The sequence below is a fragment of the Jaculus jaculus genome, chromosome 14 (genome assembly GCF_020740685.1).
Source record: "Jaculus jaculus isolate mJacJac1 chromosome 14, mJacJac1.mat.Y.cur, whole genome shotgun sequence".
Taxonomy (NCBI): Eukaryota; Metazoa; Chordata; class Mammalia; order Rodentia; family Dipodidae; genus Jaculus; species Jaculus jaculus.
Genome location: NC_059115.1, coordinates 16656631 through 16678585, shown reverse-complemented (window position 1 = coordinate 16678585; position 21955 = coordinate 16656631). Strand labels below are relative to the sequence as shown.

The window sequence follows — 21955 nt, the reverse complement described above, 5'->3', positions numbered from 1 at the left end:
CGGTTTCCTATACTCAGATAAGGCCAGGTAGCGGCACATGCATATGAAGTTCATTTACAGTGACCCATACCCTCTTCTCTGCCTCTTTACACTTGTCTAAAGGGAAAAAGGGAAAAAAAGGCTGGAGAGATGGCTTAGTTGCTAAGGCGCATGCCTGCACAGCCAAAGGACCCAAGTTCAGTTCTCCAGGTCCCACGTTAGCCAGATGCACTAGGTGGAGCATGCATCTGGTGTTTGTTTGTAGTGGTTAGAGGACCTGGCATGCCCTTCCTCCCCCCCAATAAATAAAAAATAAATCTTTAACTAAAGCAAGGAAAGGAAGAAAGAAAGAAAATGTGCCTACAGTAAAGGGAGAGCCAGAAGCCCAGGGGCTGGGTTTGGAGGGTGGCAACGTGTTGAAGGGTACAGGAACCTTGAAAGCCTAGGAAGAAATGGGTGGAGCCTCCCATCACCATGCATGGGTGGACTCCACCCTACATTGACACGTCTGCACAAACTAGAAATAGATGGGATAGCATGAGGGGAAAGGAAGAGTGAGGTGGGAGGAAAAAGAACTGGGTTATCTGAAATGGTAGGGGAAGCCATACAGAAAGAAAGGTGTGTAGAATGTTATGCAAAAAGAATAAGGAAGGCTGCAGAGATGGCTTAGTGGTTAAGGCACTTGCCTGCAAAGCCCAAGAACCAGGTTCAGTTCCCCAGGACCCACATAAGCCAGATGCACAAGGTGGCACATGTGTCTGAAGTTCATTTGCAGAGGCTGAAGGTGCTGGCGTGCCCATTCTTTTTCTGTCTGCCTCTCTTTCAAAATTTTTTAAAGTGAAATATAAGAGACCATACAGTGGGCTGAAAAAAATGGCTCAATGGTTAAAGGCACTTTGCTTGTGAAGCCTGAAGCCTGGGGTTCAATTCCCCAGTACCCACATAAAGCCAAATGCACAATAGTGTATGTGTGTGAAGTTCATTTGCAGTGGCAGGAGGTCTGGCTGCACTCAAGCTTCCTGTGTGCCTTTCTGTCTCTCAAGTAAGTAGCTGGGTATGGTGGCACATGTCTTTAATCTCAATACTGTGTAGGCTGAGGTAGGAGAATTGCTGTGAGTTAAAGGCCAGTCTAGAGCTAATGAATGAGTTCCAGGTCAGCCTGGGATAGAGTGAAACCCAGCCTCAAAACAAACCAAACTGGTGAGATTGCTCAGTGGTTAAAGGTACTTGCTTGCAAAGCCTAATGGCCCAGGTTTGATTCCCTAGTGCTCACAAAAAGGCAAATTTACCAAGTGGTGTATGCATATTGAGTTTGTTTTCAGTGGCAAGAGGACCTGGCATACCATATTCATTCATCTTCTCTCTCACAAATATTTTTAAATCCAGATGTGAGGATGAACAGATGACTTAGCAGTTAATGAACTTGCCTGCAAAGCCTAAGGACCCAGGTTTGACTCTCCAAATCCCATGTAAGCCAGATGCACAAAGGTGAGGCAAGCGCAGTGTCGCACATGCCCACTAAATGGCACAAGCATCTGGAGTTTGACTGTAGTGGCTGAGGCCCTGGCGCCAATTCTATATCTCTAAAAATAAAAAATAAGAGCCGGTCGTGGAGGCACACACCTTTAATCCCAACACTCGGGAGGCAGAGGTAGAAGGATCGCTGTGAGTTTGAGGCCACCCTGAGACTACATAGTAAATTCCAGGTCAGCCTGAGCTAGTGTGAAACCCTACCTCAAACCCCCCCCCCAAAAAAAAATTAGAGCCAGGCATGGTAGCACATGCCTTTAATCCCAGCACTTAGGAAGCAGAGGTAGAAGGATCACTATTGAGTTCCAGGCCACCCTGAGACTCCATAGTGAATTCCAGATTAGCCTGGGCTAGAGTGAGACCCTACATCCAAAAACCAAAAAATACAAATAAAAATTATTTTAAAATGCCAGGTGCAGTGGCACATACCTTTAATCAGGAGGCAGAGGTAGGATGATTGCCATGAGTTTGAGGCCACCCTGAGACTCCATAGTGAATTGCAGGTCAGCCTGGGCTATAGGGAGACCCTACCTCAATGCTGCAAAAATTCTCAACAAAATATTGTCAAACAATACAAGAATATATCAGAAAGATAATTCATCCTGACCAAGTAGGCTTTATCCCAGAGATGCAGGGATGGTTCAACATATGCAAATGGATAAATGAAATACACTATATCAATGGACTTAGGACAGTAATCACATGATCATCTCAATAGATGCAGAAAAGGCATTTGATGAAATTCAACATCCCTTCATGGTAAAAGTTCTACAGAAACTGGGAATAGAAGGAACATATCTCAACATAATAAAAGCTATTTATGACAAACCTGCAGCCAACATAATAAAAAATGGGGAAAATCTTGAAGTTTTTCCACTAAATTCAGGAACAAGACAAGGATGTCCACTGTCCCCACTTTCATTTAAGTATATTTTATTTATTTATTTATTTGATACAGAGAAAGAGGCAGAGAGAGGGAGAGGATAGGCACGCCAGAGCCTTCAGCCACTGTAAACAAATTCCAGGTGCATGTGCCACCTTGCACATCTAGTTTATGTGGGTCCTGGAGAATCGAACCAGGGATCCTTTGGCTTTGCAGGCAAGTACCTTAACCACTAAGCCATCTCTCTACCTCCCCCCCCCCACTTTTATTTAATATAGTACTGGAAGTCTTAGCTATAGCAATAAGACAAGAGACTCATAAAAGGCATACAAATTGGAAAGGAAGAGATCAAGTTATCATTGTATGCAAATGATATAATTCTACATATAAAGACCCTAAAGTCTCTTCCAGCAAACTGTTGGAGCTGATAAATAAACACACAGAAATCAGTAGCTTTCCTATATGCTAACAACAAGCATGTGGAGGTTGAAATCAGGGAATCGCTCCCCTTCACAATTACCTCAAAAAAAAAAAGTATCTTGGAATAAACCTAACCAAGGAAGTGAAGGATATCTATAATGAGAAATGTAAAACACTCAAGCAAGAAATTGCAGAAAACACTAGGAAATGAAAAGAATCAATATTGTGAAAATGGCAATCTTAGGAGTCGTGAAGGGGAAAATGGGGGAAGGGAGAGAAATACCATGGTTTATTGTCTGTAAGTATAGAAGTTGCCAATAAAAAAAAAGTTTTAAGTTGCACAAGAGTTCCGTGTGGATGATAGAAGTCATTGTATGAGCCTTAGCTGGACTCAGGGATGATAACTTCAACTGGATCTGGATTTGGGCTCTGCTTTCCTTTATTTATTTATTGGCAAGTAGAAAGGGAGAGAGAGTAGGGGTCTGCCAGGTCAGATGCGGGCACCACTTTGTGCATCTCAGTCAACATACCTGGCTTTCCTTTGACTTTAATCCTATTTGCTGATATTCAAAGTTCAACATGGGCTGGGGGACATGGCTCAGCAGTTACAGATGCTTGCTTGCAAAGCCTGCCAGCCTGGGTTCAATTCCCCAGTATCTACATAAAGCCAGATACTTGGAATATACATTAGAATGGCCCATGGCGGGCTGGGAGGTGGCTTAGCGGCCAAGGTGCTTGCCTGTGAAACCTAAGGACCTAGGTTTGATTCCCCAGTACTCACATGAGCCACATACACAAGTGTCTAGAGCTCATCTGCAGTGGTAAGAGGCCCTAGTGCACTCATTCTACCTGCCCCTATCTCATAAAATAAAATATTAACTTTTGTTTTATTTATTTGCAAGCAATGAGCACACCAGGCCCTCCAGCCACTACAAAGGAACTCCAGACACATGTGCCCCCTTGTGCGTCTGGTTTACATGGGTACTAGAGAATCAAACCTGGGTCCTTTGGTTTCTCAGGCAAGCACCTGAACTGCTAAGCCATCTCCCCAGCCCTCATAAGTAAAATATAAAAAAAAAAAAAAAAAAGACTGGGCTGGGAAGGCCAGGCATGGTGGCACACACCTTTAATCCCAGTACTCAGGAGGCAGAGGTAGAAGGATCGTCATAAGTTCAAGGCTACCCTGAGACTACATAGTGAATTCCAGGTCAGCCTGGGCTAGAGTAAGATGCTGCCTCGGAAAAAAAAAAAAAAAGAATGGGCTGGGAAGATGATTTAGTAGTTAAGGAACTAACTTGCCTAAAAACCTAGGATGGGTTCCCCAGTACCTACATAAGCCAAATGCATAAGGTGGTGCATGCATCTGGAGTTTGCAGTGTCTGGAGGCCCTGGCAATACCCATTCTCTCTGTCCCTCTCTAATAAAAAACAAACTTTTTTCTAAAATGACTGCCAGGTATGGTAGTGCATGCCTTTAGTCTCAGCACTCGAGAGGCAGAGGTAGGAAGATCACTGTGAGTTCAAGGCCACCCTGAGACAACATAATGAATTCCAGGTCAGCCTGAGCTAGAGTGAGACCCTACCTTGAAAAAAAAAAAAAAACTGACCCTGTCTCAAAACAAAAAGATAGGGCTGGAGAGATGGCTTAGTAGTTAAGCGCTTGCCTGTGAAGTCTAAAGACCCCAGTTCAAGGCTCAATTCCCCAAGACCCACGTTAGCCAGATGCACAAGGGGGCGCACGCATCTGGAGTTCGTTTGCAGTGGCTGGAGGCCCTGGCGCACCCCATTCTCTCTCTATCTCTCTGTCTCCTTCTCTCTGTCACTCTCAAATAAATTTAAAAAAAAAATTTAAAAAAAGATGAGGGAACAAAATAGTTAGCTTGATTTGCCCCCATTCCACAATGTATAAATAACAACATCATGCGCACCACAAGCATGCAATTTTTATTTGTCAAATAGCTAAAAAGAATTTTTAAAAAAGTAAAAGGAATAAATGCTAAGGCACTTGTTCACTCGCAGTCCATATACACTTCCTTGATCCAAGATTGGCTATGCAGGTAGGGATACGGCTCTGTGTTAGAGCGCTTGCCCTGTATTCACAAGGCCCTGAGTTCAATCCCTAGTACTGCTGCTTTCCCAGCACCACCAAGAAAAAGACACCTACAGTCTGCAGGACATGTCGGTCGTTTGTTCAGTTAACTCAGCACCAGGGATGTTTTCGTGGAGAACTGAAGAGCTTGAGTCTGGTGGCTGCTGATCGTTCTCCTCAAAGCTGTGCCAAATCCCATATCCAAAATAAATAGCAAATCCTGGCAGAGGAGTGAGATGGTGAGGTGAGGAGACACCCGTGCCTGCCCTTCCATGCCCGACAGGAACTCTGCACATCCTCCGGGCTGCTTTAAAGGGGAGACAGAACGCAGGAACCTAACTGCCCAAGAGTCTGTCTCCCCCTCACACACTTCTCCCAAAAGGCCACTCACCATTAAAACACACACAAGGGGGGCTGGATAAATGGCTTAACAGATAAGTGTTGGCCTTAGAACCCTAAGGACCCAGGTTCAATTCCCCAGTATCCATACAAGCCAGATGCTCAAGTTGGCACATGTGTCTAGTTCATTTGCAGTAGCTGGAGGACCTGGTGCACCCATTCTCTCCCCTCACCCTCAAATAAATAAATAAAATTTAAAAACTAAAAAACAGTTTTAAAGGCCAGGAGGGGTAGTGCACACCTTTAATCCCAGCACTAGGGAGGCAGTGGTAGGAGGATCACTGTGAGTTCGAGGCCAGCCTGGGCTAGAGTGAGATCCTACCCAGAAAAATAAATCAAAATAAATAAGTAAAAAGCCATTTGGGGGCTAGAGGAATGGCTTAATGGTTAAAGCACTTGTCTGCAAAGCCGAAGGACGCAGGTTCAATTCCCCAGCCCCCACATAAGCCAGATGCACGTGGTGGAGTGTGCTTCTGCAGTTCGTTTGCAGCAGGTGAAGGCCTTAGCATACCTCTTCTCTCTGTGTCTGTCTCTCACTCTCCAATGAATAAAATACATTTTGAAAATAAATAAAAATAAAAAGCCACTCACCACCAGGTATGGTGGCACATGCCTTTAATCCTACACTCGGGAGGCAGAGTAGGAGGATCGTCATGACCACCCTGAGACGCACAGTGAATTCCAGGTCAGCCTGGGCTAGACTGAGACCCTACCTCGAAAAAAAAAAACAGAAGAAGAAGAAAACAAAAGCCACCTACCAATCAGCATCCAAACTCCAAACCGAGCCCAGGTCCCAGCAGTCATTTGCATCATGAGGTAGACATTCACAAAGATGCTCAGCAGAGGAAGGACGGGTAGGAAAGGCACCTGTTGGCAAAGCCAGCCAGTGAGCTTCCGCACATGGCAGACACGAGCTCCTCCCCAGCTCCATCTGGGCTGTGCATGCATGTTCCTCCTGGGGACCCCATGGGATGTTCCAGAATACACAGGTACTAACCATGGGCATTGGGCAGGGAAATACCCCCTCCTTTGTTGTTGTTTTTTGAGCTAGGGTCTCACTCTCGCCCAGACTAACCTGGAATTCACTATGTAGTGTCACGGTGGCCTCAAACTCACAGCAATTGTCCTACCTCTGCCTCCCAAGCACTGGGTTAAAAGCGTCCACCACCACTCCCAGCTTTGTGTTTAGTTTGAGACAAAGTCTCATGTAGCCCAAATTAGCCTTGAACCTGTGGTGGCACACACCTTTATTCCCAACACTCAGAGGGTGACGTAGGAGAACTGCCTGTGAGTTAAAGGCCAGCCTGAGAATACAATTCCAGGTCAGCCTGGGCTAGAGGGAGTCCTTATCTCAAAAAAAAAAATTTTTTTTTAAGCTAGCTTTGAACTCCTGATCCTCCTGCCTCAACCTCAAGTGCTGAGATCACAGGCACCACCTCCTCTAGCTGTCCACCAGTTTAGTCAACTCTTCTCTATACTTTTTTGTTCCCTGGTACAGTAAAGCATGTTTAGACCTCAAAGTATGCAAGACAATTTTCCCAGGGTGAGCCATCCAAACACAGTAGGTCCACCTACCTTGAAGTGGAGCGGAGAGGTGTTCTGGGGTTGTCTATAGATAATGGCCACCATCAGATGAACAAGTACCAGCAGTGAGACAGTCACTACTACCAACACGAGGTCTCCAGAGAACAGGCGCCCCGGCCACTGGGCCAGGATTAGACACACGAGGGTCAGCACAAGGACTGAAAGTCAAGGCAGGGAGAAGGGGTTCACTGCCAGCCACTGAGTGTGTCCATGACCTCGGGGCCACGTCCACCCAAACTGCCCAGTCACCACTGCACCTCACTCAGCACGTGACAACAGTTCCCCCCCCCCCCAAGCTGTCAACTTCCCAGTGCCCAAGGAGAAATGTCAGAGCTCACCAGTGAGGGAAGCACAGCCATAGACGATCCAGCCAGACCTCACAGTGGGACCAGCGTCCGCAGAGTGCCACAAGCTGCGTAGAACCCCTGGGCTTCCTGCTTCGGAACCAGGCTCTGAGGGTGCCGTAGCTTCAGGGGTAGCCTTCATCTCAAGAGACTCCCCCTGGGTCTTCTCATTCCTACCATGGTTTAAATTCTGATCTGGCTGGTACCTGAATGAGGTATGAAGGCAAATTTTATTATAAACATGACACATGTGTATTATAGAAAATTTTAACTGGATGTGGTAGCACATGCCTTTAGTCCCAAAACTCAGGAGGCTGACTTTGGAGGATCACTGTGAGTTCGAGGCCAGCCTGAGGCTACATGGGAATTCCAAGTCAGCCTGGGCTAGAGCAAGATCCTACCTTGAAAAAAATTTGTTTTGAAACATAGGAATCCCTTAAATTATCCATCTACATATCCCTAGTGTTAACGTATTTGGGCTTTTTTTTCTGAGGTAGGGTCTCTCACTCATGTGTCTGGCTTATATGCGATCTGGAGAGTCCAACGTGAGTCCTTTGGCTTCGCAGGTAAGCACCTTAGCTCCTAAGCCATCTGTCCAGTGCTTTTTTGTTGCTGTTGTTTTAACAGTCTCACTCCATCCCAGGCTGACCTGGAATTCGCTTTGTAGTCACAGATTGGCCTCAAACTCATAGTGAGCCTCCTAACTCAGCCTCAAGGGTAACTTTTTGAGGGAGAGAGAATAGGGTGTGCACGAATGTGTGCATGCACGTTCCTATGCGGATATGTACACGTGAGTCCATGTACATGTGTGTGTGTGTGTGTGAGAGAGAGAGAGAGAGAGAAGGCCAGGGGACAACATCAGCTATTAATCTCAGGAGCATGAGTCATCCACCTATTTTTTTAATTCTTTTTTAAAATTTTTTTGTTCATTTTTTTTATTTATTTGAGGCAGATAGAGAGAGATAATGGATGCGCCAGGCCTTCCAGCCACTGCAAACAAACTCCAGACGTGTACGCCCCCTTGTGCATCTGGCTTACGTGGGTTCTGGGGAATCGAGCCTCGAACCGGGGTCCTTAGGCTTCACAGGCAAGCGCTTAACCGCTAAGTCATCTCTCCAGCCCATCATCCACCTATTTCTGAGACTGGCTTGGAGTTCACCAATTAGGATCGACTGGATAGACAGCCACCTCCAAGGGATCCTCCCCCGTGCTGGGATTACAGGTGCACACCATCCCACCTCACATTATTTATTACACGGCTCTAGGGGATCAACGGGTCCTGATGCTGGCGAGACAAGCGCTTGGCCGGCTGACTACCTCCCCTGCCGCCTGTGACGGAAACGGCAACCACAAGTGTGATGCATCCAACGTCCAGCTCATCCAACTGGGATGGGCGCCGGCCATCCTCATGTTGTCCCAGAGCCCCATTCAGCCTGTGGTGGAATCTCACCTGAGGACTAGGACACAGAAGGCCACCAAGGAGTAGGCCAGCAGGGTCCCGATGGATGTGAGGTCCACAAGATCACCGAGCTCAAAAAGGAAAGCCATGAATGCTGCCAATCAAAGCAGAAAGAGCAGGGTCTGTGAGACACTGCCGAGTGGACGCACCCAAGCTCGGTCACCGGCAGCGTGTGGGGCTTTTACCTGCAATGACTCCACAAATGACAGTAGCCAGGACAGGCGTGTGCGTGCGAGAATGGACCACAGCGAGTCTCCGGAACAGGAGTCCATCCTCCGCCATGGCATAGACAACTCGAGGCACAGGGAACATGGAACCGAGGAGGCTAGAAAGAGAGGGGAGAGCCAAGTAGGGATGGGGATGGACGGCGCCTGCTCCGGCCCGTGCGGGCAGCATTCCCGTATTCCCTCCCCTGTCTCCATCCCAGTGATCCAACAGCAGATGGGAGAGACCTCGGATACCAACCTGGAGGAAAGGGCACAGAGGGTGCCAGCAGCCACTGCGTAACGCGCAGGGCCCCAGTGGACATGGACAAAGGCCTGAGGCAAGGGGCTGTCTGTCTGAAGCTGGTAATAGGGCATCATGAGGGTGAGCGCCGCGGAGACACCAAAATACATCAGAAAGCAGATGAAGAGTGAGATCACGATGCCCAGGGGGATGGCGCGCTGAGGGTGGCGGGCCTCCTCTCCTGCAGGGCACAAGCAAGTCCTGGGTCAGGGGACAGGGACACACAGGCCGTGCACAGACCCCTCCCCGCTCTTACATCCCCCCAAAGCAAGTTAGCCTTCCAACAACACAACAAGCCAATACCTAAGGGTGGGCCCGGCCCAAGCCCAATCCGCCCACGCCCGAGAGGACAGGGAGCCCAGGCTACTAACCTGTGGTCGCGATGCAGTCGAACCCAATGAAAGCAAAGAAGCACGTGGCCGCCCCACGGAGAATGCCGTCCAAGCCGAAAGGTGCAAACCCCCCAGAGCCCAAAGGGCCCAGGCTGTGGTGAGAGAAGAAAGGGGAGAACATTGCAGGGGCCAGGCACGGTGGAGCACAACTTCAAAACCAGCCGTAGGAGCCGGGCGTGGTGGCGCACGCCTTTAATCCCAGCACTCGGGAAGCAGAGGTAGGAGGATCGCTGTGAGTTTGAGGCCACCCTGGGACTCCATAGTGAATTCTAGGTCAGCCTGAGACACAGTGAGACCCTACCTCGGAAAAACGAAACAAACAAACAAAACGGGGGAGTGAGCTGGGGATACAGCTCTTGCCTCGCATGCAGGAAGTCCTGGGTTTCATCCCCAGCACTACACACCAGGCATCGTAGCACATGGCAGCTTTAAGGAGGCAGAGGCAGGAGGATCAAAATGTCAAAGTCAGGCTAGAGAGATGACACTATGGTTAACGGGGCTTGCCTGTAAAGGCCAACAAACAGTCCACTTTTGATTCACAAGTACCCACGTAAAGCTAGATGCACAAAATGCCAGTTGCATCTGGAGTTTATTTGCAGAGGCAGGAGGCCCTGGCATGGCCATATTAACTCTCTCAAAGTACACAGGCTCTTGTGAAGCACAAGGACCCGGGTTTGTTTCCCCAGTACCCACATAAGCCAGATGCGCAAGGTGGCACATGTGTCTGGAGTTCGCTTGCAGTAGCTGGAGGCCCTCACATGCCCATTTTCTCTCATCTGCCTCTTCCTCTCTCTCTCCTTCCCCCCTCTAAAATAAATAATTATTTGTTTTCATTAAAAAAAAGTACACAGGCTCAATTCCCCAGTACCCACATAATCCAGATACACAAAGTGGTGCATGCATCTGGAGTTCATTTGCAGTGGCTACAGGCCCTGGCGTGCCCATTCTCTCTCTCTCTCTCTCTCTCTCTTCTCACTCTCTGAAATAAATAATAAAAACTTCTTTGCTTTAAAAAAAAAAACTTTAAAACTATGAATCAGGACTGGAGAGATGGCTTTATTATTATTATTATTAACTTTCGAGGAGGTAGGGTCTAGCTCTAGGCCAGGCTGACTTGAAATTGGGTGACCTCAAACTCAACGGCCATCCTCCTACCTCTGCCTCCCCTGTGCTGGGATTAAAGGTGTGCATCACCACATGAGGCCTTTTTAAAATATTTTTCTTTATTTATTTGCAAGCAGAAAGAGAGACAAGCTGGCCATGGTGGTGCACGCCTTTAATCCCAGCATTTGGGAGGCAGAGATAGGAGGGTCTCCGTGAATTCAAGGCCACCCTGAAACTACATAGTGAATTCCAGGTCAGCCTGTGCTGGGCTACCCTACCTTGAAAAGAAAGAAAGAAGGAAGGAAAGAAAGAAAGAAAAAACAATGCTCTAGGTCAGCCTGAGCTACTTGAGCCCATGTCTCAAAAACAGAAGACACTAAGGGTATATGCAGCTTCGACTGCATGCTCTGTCGATACCCGGCCCTGGTCCTGGGCTGCCATGTCCCTGAGCTCGGCCAACCAGCCCGATCCTCTGCTCTCTACCTATCAGCAACTCACCCCTGAAGTGCCCTGGGAGGCCCTCTGACCTGTCATTGCTGTTGGACCCCGTCATGGCCAGTTGGTAGTCCTCCTCCGTGAGCTTCCAATTGTTCAGGTCTCCCTTAATGAAGCCAGAGAGAGAGATGAAGCTCAAAACCAAAAGGTTCACCCCTGTGAATACTCGGGTGACCAGGGCAGACTCTCGAGCTCCCAGAACCAGCAGACCTGTGGGAAGTTAGGAGAAGAGATGCCCAGTAAAAGAATTCCAGGCCAGACTTAATGGCACACATTTTAATGGCACACAGCACTTGGGAGGCCAAGGTAGGGAGATTGCTGGGGAGATGGACCAGCTATTAAAGGCACTTGCTTACAAAGCCTAACAGCCAGGGTTCAATTCCCTAGTATTTTTATTTGTTTACTTATTTATTTCTTTATTTGATAGACAAAGAGAATGGGCGCGCCAGGGCCTCCAGCCACTACAAATGAACTCCAGACGCATGTGCCCCCTTGTGCATCAGGCTAACGTGGGTCCTGGGGAATTGAACCTGGGTCCTTTGGCTTTGCAGGCAAATGCCTTAACCACTAAGAAATGCATCCAGCCCAATTCCCTACTGTTTATGTAAAGCCAGATGCACAAGTTGGCACATGTATCTGGAATTCACGTTCTTTTTCTTTTTTTGAGGCAAATCCAACACACTGGCATTTTCTTAATATTTTATTTATTTATTTGAGAGAGTGTTTAGCACACTCTCCTATTGCTATTGTCCACCTTATGTTGGCCAGGTGGTGATATCCACCCTCTGCTCATACCGTTGTCTTCCCCTGCCATTACGAAGCTTCCCCTCGAGCCTATAAGCCAAAGTAAACCTTTTTTCCCACAAGCTGCTCTTGCTCTGGTGATTTCCACCAGCAATGCGAACGTGACTGCAACACTCATGCTCACGTCCCCCACCAGCCACCATTCCCCCTTTCCAGAGCCTCGCCCACATCATCCCTGACCCTCACTTACCAGTGAGGAGTAGCACCAGACCCAGTGCAAAGAAGTCGGGGTACTTGGCCAGGAAGCTGGGCGCCTGCATACGGAGGGCGGCATGCAGAGCCTGGGAGATGCTGTTCCCCGTGAGGCCATCAAAGGCAGCACTCCAGGCTCGGGCTACGCTGGCTGCGCCTGTGAGGGAAGAGGAGGCGCCCTCCCTCACCAAAAGAGCACTCATCCTGAGGACCGTGTGCCTCGGGAGAGACTCACAGACAGGAAATACCTTGGGGCTCTACATTTGGTGAGGGTGGGGGAAAAAAATAATCTCATCTGCAGAGGTAGGAGCATCACCATGAGTTCGAGGCTACCCTGACAGTGCATAGTGAATCCTAGGTTAGCCTGGGCTAGATTGAGATGCTACCTTGAAAAACCAAAAAATAAATTATCTATCTAGCTATCTATATACAAAAAATGTGATAATGAAGCCCACTATTATATATGATTATTAACATATACTAATAAAAATAGTTTGAAATAAATAAACAAAAACCCCTGACCATTCCCTCCAGTTTCCATTTCTCCTAGGTCCATCCTGGAGAAAAACAGGACAAAGCCAGGTAGAATGACATCTGAGGTCCTCCTCATTACACATACCAGGTGAAATTATCCTTGGGAATGAGGGCAAACCCCACTTTGGCTCCCCTCCCCAGCATTTCTAAGTCTTCTGAGCCCACACTTCCTCACCAATGACATAGGAGAGGATGAGATTCCAGCCGGTGACAAAAGCCAGCAATTGGCCCACTGTGACATAGCTGTAGAGATATGCAGAACCAGAACACGGCACCCTGGCTCCAAACTCTGCATAGCAAAGCCCAGACAGCACCGAAGACAGGGCAGCCACCATGAAGCAGATGACGATGGATGGTCCAGCTTTCTCTCTGGCCACCTCCCCAGCCAGAACATACACGCCTGCGCCCAGGGTACTGCCCACACCCAGGGACACGAGGTCCAGTATGCTCAGACAGCGGGACAGATGACTCTTGGATGCCGCTCCCAGCACCAGAGGCTTCCTGCGAACCAGCTTCTGACCAAAGCGGCGGACATTCTGCCACAGCATCCTAGGCATGTTTTTGAGGCCAATATCTGCTGGAAAATAAGACAATTGTCAAGAAGGTTAATCCATCTGGGAGTTGCACGTAAGACATATTCTTTGGAGCAGTGGCTGTATGAGTAACAAGACAGACATTCTTCTTGGAATCATAGAGTCCTCAAATGAAAATTAGAATCCTAACCACCTCCTTTTTGTTTTGTTGTTATTTGCACATAAAGAGAAAGAGAATAGCCACACCAAGCCCTCTTGCTACTGCAAAAGAACTCCAGGCATATGCGCCACTTTGTGCATGTGGCTTTATGTGGGTACTGGGGACTCAAACTCAGACCATTAAGCTTTGCAAGCAAGGGCCTTGAACTGCTCAGCCATCTCCCCAGCCTCCTCATATTTTTTTTTAATTTTTATTTATTTATTTGAGAGCGACAGAGACAGAGAGAAAGACAGATAGAGGGAGAGAGAGAGAATGGGCGCGCCAGGGCTTCCAGCCTCTGCAAACGAACTCCAGACGCATGCGCCCCCTTGTGCATCTGGCTAATGTGGGACCTGGGGAACCGAGCCTCGAACCAGGGTCCTTAGGCTTCACAGGCAAGCACTTAACCACTAAGCCATCTCTCCAGCCCAGCCTCCTCATATTTTGAGACAGGGTCTCACATGCGAGCCCAGGTTTGCCTCAGACTCATGGTAGTCCTCCTGCCTCCATGTACTGAGTGCTGAGATTGTAGGTGTAAGCCACCATTGGCCAACTCTGCTGCTTTTCAAACTGATTTGCTCGAATAGATCAGTTCAAACAAAGGCAAACCAGGCATGGTGGGCTCACCTGTGAGTTTCGGGCCAGCCTGAGATTACATAATGAATTCCAGATCAACTTGGGCTACAAGACCTACCTCAAAAAACCAAAGAAAGAGCTGGAGAGATGGCTTAGTAATTAAGGTTTGCCTGCAAAGCCAAAAGACCTTGCTTTGATTCCTTAGGACCCACGTAAGCAAGATGCACAAGGTAGCACATGCATCTGGAGTTCATTTGCAGTGGCTGGCTGCCCTGGTATACCAACTCTTTCTCTCTCTCTCCCTCCTTCTGACTCTCTCTCAAATAAATAAACAAAAATAAAAATATTTGAAAAAGAAAACAGCAACAAACTCTCAAAACATGTCATCCCAGGACTTCTTTATTTGTTTGTTTGTTTTTGTTTTTGAGGTAGGGTCCCATTCTAGCTCAGGCTGACCTGGAATTCACTATGTAGTCTCAGGGTGGCCTCAAATTCATGGCAATCCTCCTACCCTCTGCCTGCCTGAGTGCTGGGATTAAAGGCATGCACCACCATGCAGCTTTCATCCCAGGACTTCTGAACATAGGCAAGAGGACTGGAAGTTCAATGTCAGCCTCAGCAACATAATGAGTTTGAGGCCAGCACCATCTAAGACCATGTCAATAAATATATAAATAAGATGTGCGTGGTGGCACATGCCTTTAATCCCAGCACTCGGGAGACAGTGGTAGGAGGATCGCTGTGAGTTTGAGGCCACCCTGAGACTCCATAGTGAATTCCAGGTCAGCCTGGGCTAGAGTGAGACTCCACCTTGAATAAAAATAAATAAATACATATAAATAGATCCTTTCCAGCATAGGGTCTGGAATACAACATCTGCTTCATTGATGAGTGTTTTTGTGAACCAAATCACCTTGTTCAGACCCCAGCTCTGCCACTTGTCAGCTGACTGATTTTGAACAAGGGTCACTCATCTCCCCTACCTCTTCTATTGAGCAGGAAGAGCGATAATCATCATCACTCCCACACTGTCTTCATAGCCGTGTGAAGTGGCACTTTAGGCGAACACAGGACCAACACTGTACAATGCCAAGCAGGGGCTCGGGAAGCCCCGTAGCTTTGGCTCATTGGTTGCAGCTTAGAATGGAGTTGGTATTTGGAGCCAAAGCAAAATGACATGAAATTAGTAGGATGCAACAGACCCTAACCTGGCCCAGTCAAGGACCCACACTGGCCAGGGATCTTATCACATACGTGCATTTCCAGAACTAAGAAGTCAGAGGCAGCCGGGCGTGGTGGCACACGCCTTTAATCCCAGCACTCGGGAGGCAAAGGTAGGAGGATCACTGTGAGTTTGAGGCCACCCTGAGTCTATGCAGTTAAATCCAGGTCAGCCTGAGACAGAGTGAGACCCTACCTTGAAAAAAAAAAAAAAAAGAAAGAAAGAAATCAGAGGCAGAAAGATGATCTCATGAGTGTGAGGCCAGCCTGGACTACCTTACAAAGTCCTGACTCAAAAAAAATAAATAAGTAAATAAAAAATTTAGCCGGGCGTTATGGTGCACGCCTTTAATCCCAGCACTCGGGAGGCAGAGGTAGGAGGATCAGGAGTTCAAGGCCACCTTGAGACTTCATAGTGAATTCCACGTCAGCCTGGGCTAGAGTGAGACCCTATCTTGAAAAACTACAAAAAAAGGAAGAAAGAAAGAGAGAGAGAGAAGGAAGGAAAGAAGAAGCCCGGTATGGTTGTGCACACCTTTAATCCCAGCACTTGGGAAGCTGAGGTAGGAGGATCGCTGTGAGTTCGAGGCCATCCTGAGACTACATAGTGAATTCCAGGTCAGCCAGGGCTAGAGTGACACCCTACCTCAAAATGAAAAAAGAATGGTTGGGAACAGAATTCAGTTCTGTTGCCACAGTGTCTTCCTAGCATGCATGAAACTGTGGGTTTGACCCACAGCACCTCATAACCCAGACCTATGGGGGTACACCTGTAATCCCAACACTCAGGAGGTAGAAGCAGAAGGATCACAAACTCAAGGTCATCTGCAGCCACAGAGTTTGAGGTCAGCCTGGAATAAATGAGAACAGACCCTCTCTCTCTCCCTCTCCCTCTCCCTCTCTCTCATTCTCTCTCTCTCTCTCTCTCTCACACACACACACACACGCACGCACACACTAATTGATGAAACTCACTGAAACACCAAATACAAGGATAGTTTCCATGGCCACCAGGAGGACGGAACAGTGAGGAGTTAATGAGCACAGTTTGCCTTTTCCACTATGAAAAATGTTTTGTTGTTATTGATTTTGCTAAGAACTAGAAGGGCTCTAAATACATACAGAATGCTGAGATGAGAAAAATAATTATTTTAAAAAAAAATAAAAAGGAGGATGAGATGCAGGTTACTAGAGAATTTACCTAGCATGCATGCCTGCCTGATTCAATCCCCAGCATAGGAAAAAAAGGCACAAAATTGTAAATATATTTAAAATTAGTGAACAATACACTTTGAAAACCAGGGCTCCAGCCAGGCTTGATAGGACATACTTTTAATCCCAGAACTCAGAAGGCAGAGGTCAAGGTTAGCCTGGGCTAGAGCAAAACCCTACCTCAAAAAACGGGCATGGTGGCACACGCCTTTAATCCCAGCACTCAGGAGGCAGAGGTGGGAGGATTACTGTGAGTTCAAGGCCACCCTGAGACTACATAGTGAATTCCAAGTCAGCCTGGGCTAAGTGAGACCCTACTTTGAAAAAATAAAAAGTAAAAATAAGCCAGGCATAGTGGTGCATACCTTTTATCCCAGCACTCGGGAGGCAGAGGTACAAGGATCACTATGAGTTTGAGACCACCCTGAGACTACATAGTTGAATTCCAGGTCAGCCTGAGCTAGAGTGAAACCCTACCTCGAAAAAACAAAAACAAACAAACAAAAAAAAAAGACCTTTGCAGTGGCTGGAGGCCCTGGTATACCCATTCTATCTGCTTTTCAAGTAAATAAAATATTTGAGCCGGGCGTGGTGGCGCACGCCTTTAATACCAGCACTTAGGAGGCAGAGGTAGGAGGACTGCCATGAGTTTGAGGCCACCTGAGACTCCATAGTGAATTCCATGGCAGCCTGGGCTAGAGTGAGACCCTACGTCGAAAAAAAAAAAAAAATCAAGTAAATAAAATATTAAGAGAGAAAGAGAAGAGCTGAAAGCTGGGCATGGTGGTGCATGCCTTTAATCCTAGCACTCAGAGGCAGACATAGAAGGATCACCGTGAGTTTGAGGCCACCTGAGACTACACAGTGAATTCCAGGTCAGCCTGGACCAGAGTGAGACCCTACCTGGGAAAACCAAAAAAAAAAAAAGAGAGAGAGCGAGAGCGAGAGAGAGAGAGAGAGAGAGAGAGAGAGAGAGCTGAGAAGATGGCCCAGCACTCGGTGGTTAAATGCACTTGCTTACAAAGCTTACTGGTCTGGCTTTCTTTCCCCAGCCACTCACATTAACCATTTAGAAAACGTGGTAAACAGCCAGGCATGGTGGCGCTCGCCTTTAATCCCAGCACTCGGGAGGCAGCGGGAGGAGAATCACTGTGAGTTTGAGGCCATGCTGAGGCTACATAGTAAAACCCAGTTCAGCCTGAGCTAGAGTGAGACCCTACCTCAAAAAAACAAAACAAAAACAAAAGAAAAAGTGGCAAAAAAACAAGTCAGGGTTGGTGGCGCATGCCTTCATCCCAACACTTGGGAGTGAGACTATATAGTGAGTTTTTTCTAGGTCTGCCTGGGCTTGAGCAGGACCCTACCTCGAAGAAAAAATAAAAATAAAAACTGGTGTTCATTTGCAGTGGCAGCAAGAGGCAGAAAACAACCACACACAGAAATGTGCATGCAAATATGTAATTTTTAGAGTAGTTTATCTTTTTTTTTTTTTACTTTATTTTTATTTATTTATTTGAGAGAGAGAGAGAGAATGGGCATACCAGGGCCTCTAGCCACTGCAAACAAACTCCAGACACTTGCGTCCCCTTGTGCATCTGGCTTACGTGGGTCCTGGGGAATTGAACCAAGGTCCTTTAGCTTTGCAGGCAAACACCTAGTAATTTTTTTTTTTTAATAAGTAATGGACTAGAGAGATGGCTCAGTGGCTAAAGGATTTGTCTGCAAAACCTAAGACCCAGCTTTGTTCCCTAGGACCCACATAAAGCCAGATGCACAGTGGCACATGAATCTGGAGTTCGTTTGCAGTGGCTGGAGGCCCTAAAGCACCCTTCCTTCCTTTCTTTCTTTCTTCCTAACACTTTCTTTCTCTCTCTCCTTGAGAATAAACAAAAAAATTAAGAATTTTTGAAAAAATAAGTAATAAAGTTCTATCAGTGGCAATGTAGCCAGTCATACAGAATTGCTGTGTGTAGAGGCAGCCATGATGGCTCACGCCTTTAATCCCAGCACTTGAGAGGCAGAGGTTGGATCACCGAGAGTTCAAGGCCACCCTGAGACTACATATGAATTCCAGGTCAGCCTGGGCTAAAGACCCTACCTCAAAAATAAAAAATAAAAGGAATTGCTAGGTATGATAACCTAGTCACCACATTATCCCTGAGGAATACTCAAGTCGTAAACAGAAAATGGCATAATAGGGCTGGAGAGAGGGCTTAGCGGTTAAGCGCTTGCCTGTGAAGCCTAAGGACCCCGGTTCGAGGCTCGGTTCCCCAGGTCCCACGTTAGCCAGATGCACAAGGGGGCGCACGCGTCTGGAGTTCATTTGCAGAGGCTGGAAGCCCTGGCACGCCCATTCTCTCTCTCTCCCTCTATCTGTCTTTCTCTCTGTGTCTGTCTCTCTCAAATAAATAAATTAATTAATTTAAAAAAAAAAAGACCCAGGTTCAATTCCCCAAGACCCTCATTAGCCAGATGAATAAGGGGGCACATACGTTCAGAGTTCATTTGCAGCGGCTTGAGGATCTAGTATGCCTCTCCCTCTCTCTGCCAAATAAATAAATAAAAATTAAACAAAAGAAAATGGCATAACATTTGCGTAGACCCTAGAAATATCCCCTCACGTAGTGTGGTGACTACTGGCAGTACTAGGAATTGAACTCAAATCCTCTTGTAGGCAAAGCACACTCCGAACCCTTTCTTCCCTTCACCCATCAACTGTGGAACCCACAAACATGGAAAACTGAAATCTCTGACCCCTACACAAGATCTCTGTGGGACTGAGCGTCAATGATAAGTGTTAAATGCCAGCCAGGAAGTGGGCCTCAGAGCCTCGTAACACATCCAAAACCCCTCCTGAGAGTGTGGAGTGGAAATCAGTTCAAAACAGCGTCTCCTGCTGTCCCCTAACAGCACACCTCCCTTCTGTGATTAAAAGGTGTTAGGTTTTGTCTCTACCAGCAAGCAGCCCTGCAGAGACAGAGACCCCACTGGGTATCCTTAGACAATAATCAGTTGTTGATGCAAAAAAGTTTGAGAGGACTATGAGCAAAAGTTCTATCAAAGAGCAACAAATGCTACAAAAGAACTGGACATAAGAGCACGTAAATCAATACAGACAAAAAGGAAAACCAGGTATTGACGCTATCTGTAATTAGCAATGGTTCCCATGGGTTCAATAAGACTCTACTTCAGACCTCGTCAAAGTTTCAGGCCTCAGGAACTTCTAACCTACCAGATACTAATTGGGGTCCCCATGACCCCGCTCTCCATGTTTGATTAATGAGCTAAAATAGCTGATAGAACTATAGCTCATAGGGAAAACTATACTTGCCTGGAGGCCCTGGCTGTCTCTCTTCTAAGTCTTTGCTTGCCAATAAATAAAAGTTTTTTGCCAGGTGTGGTTGGCACACGCCTTTAATCCCAGCACTCGGGAGGCAGAGGTAGGAGGATCACCATGAGTTCAAGGCCACCCTGAGACTACATAGTGAATTCCAGGTTAGCCTAGGCCAGAGTGAGACCCTATTTCAAAAAAAAAAAAAAAAAAATTGTTTTAAATACGTCAGGCTGAGTGTAATGGTGTACGCCTTTAATCCCAGCACTCGGGAGGCAGAGGTAGGAGGATCACCAGAGTTCCAGGTCAGCCTACACTAGTCTGAAACCCTACCTTGAAAAACCAAAACCTAAAAATAAATAAACACATTGGTGCAGTCCTGTGTGGTGGCGCACCTCCTAAGACTTAAGATCATGGGGCGGGAGGGGGCGGCTGAGGGCACCACCGCACCCATCACACCAATATGTAGCTTCAAGCAGGATGCTTTGGGCCCTGACTCTGCTCATAAGGTGGTTGATGGCACCAGCAATCCAGCTCAAGTCCTGGCTGCAAAGGTTTCACTAGATGCCACTCAGGGCCACTCACCACGAAGTTTATGAGAGCAGGAGTTCTGATCACCATAGGGCAGGTAAGGCTGTTAATCCAGTACTGCCTGCTGAGAGCTGAATTCTGCCTTTAAGATCAAGGCCAGTTTGTAGCCTTCTCAATAGCTCCAATCATACTAGTCACCCCCAAACCACGCGAGCCCAGCGCTCTAAGACCAACAGCAGTTCCTCCCAGCCACACACCGTTCCCACCTGACGATCGAAATACATTTTCCTAGCAATGGGAAGGGGGCTCAGAGGTTAAAGGTGCCCAGGTTCAATTCCCACTGCCCATGGAAGCCAGATGCCGAAAGTTGAGCACACGCAGAGACTTTTTTTTTCTAGCCAGGCCTGGTTACACATGCCTTTAATCTCAGCACTCGGAAGACAAGGGTAGGAAGATCACTGAGTTTGAAGTCAGCCTGGAACTAGAGTGAGTTCCAGGTCATCTTGGGCTAAAGTGACACCCTTCAAGAAAACTAAAAAAAAAAAAAAAAAAAAACTAACTAAAAAAAAGGAGACTTAGCCAGCTGTGGTGGATCATATCATACCTGTAATCCCAAACAATCTGGGCTACAGAGTAAAACTGTCATGCATACCAAAAAAAAAAAAAAAAAAAAGTAAGGTGTGGTGGCGCATGCCTTTAATCACAGCACTAGGGAGGTAGAGGTAGGAAAATTCCTGTGAGCTGGAGGACAGCCTGGGAATACAGAGTTCATTCCAGGTCAGCCTGGGCTAGCATGAGACAATACCTGGGGGAAAAAAAAAAAAAAAAACAGACAAAAAGAAAGGAAAGGGAAGAAGAGGGGAGGGAAGAAGGGAGGGAAAGTAGAAAGGGTTCTAGGCTGGGTATGGTAGTGCACCCTTTTAATCCCAGCACTCAGGAGACCAAGGTAGATGGGTCACTGTGAGTTCAAGGCCACCCTGAGACTTCACAGTGAACCCAGGTCAGCCTGAGTTAGAGACCCTACTTCAAAAAACAAAAACAAACCAGGCATGCTTTAATCCCAACACTTGGGAGGCAGAGGTAGGAGGAGCACTGTGAGCTCGAGTGTGCCCTGAGACTACATAGTGAATTCCAGGTCAGCCTGAGCTACAGTGAGACCCTATCTTGAAAAACCAAAAAATAAGAGAGTGAGAAAGCGTGTAGAAAGACATCTGAAGCTGGGCCGCTGCCGGTTACCTTCCTGTGCGCCTCCACTGGCTCAGCTTCCAGAAGCCCTGAGACCTGACCTCCTGGGCCTCCACAGGTGGTTGTGATGCTAAATATAACACGCTGAGGGCAACTAGCAAGGCCTGTCCGTTTGGATTCTTCTGGACCTTTCTGTGCAGCATTCCTTTCTCCCAAATATGGTTTGGGACCCTTTTTAGGGTTTATATGACTCAGCCTGGGGAAGAGAAGGTTTAGGTCCTTACGACCCCGGCATGTCCATATACACACACTCGTGCAAATAAGCAAGTAAAAAAATATATATATTAGGGCTGGAGAGATGGCTAAGTGGTTAAAGATGCTCACTTGTAAAGCCTGATGGCCCCAGTTTGATTCCCTAGTATCCACGTGATGCCCAGCCAGAGTTCCGCATAT

At 47.3% G+C, this 21955-nt stretch overlaps 1 protein-coding gene across 1 annotated transcript; it reads right to left on the bottom strand.

Moving 5' to 3' along the window:
• Window positions 1–4971: 4971 nt before the first annotated feature.
• LOC101596000 (cationic amino acid transporter 3-like) lies at window positions 4972–13262 on the bottom strand. Its single transcript, XM_045133340.1, has 11 exons — window positions 12890–13262; window positions 12179–12337; window positions 11217–11394; window positions 9565–9677; window positions 9152–9374; window positions 8872–9011; window positions 8678–8780; window positions 7222–7433; window positions 6875–7041; window positions 6058–6166; window positions 4972–5120 (listed from the first exon to the last, which is right to left on the bottom strand). Exons 1-11 carry the CDS (start codon window positions 13260–13262, stop codon window positions 4972–4974), a joined length of 1926 nt encoding a protein of 641 aa, XP_044989275.1.
• Window positions 13263–21955: the final 8693 nt, after the last annotated feature.

Coding starts and splice junctions, on each gene's coding strand:
- LOC101596000 (XM_045133340.1), bottom strand. CDS start 13,262: ATGCTGTGGCAGAATGTCCGCCGCTTTGGTCAGAAGCTGGTTCGCAGG. Junction 11,395..12,178: donor TCTGGTGCTACTCCTCACTG/GTAAGTGAGGGT, acceptor AACTTCCCACAG/GTCTGCTGGTTCTGGGAGCT. Junction 8,781..8,871: donor CATTTGTGGAGTCATTGCAG/GTAAAAGCCCCA, acceptor TTTGATTGGCAG/CATTCATGGCTTTCCTTTTT.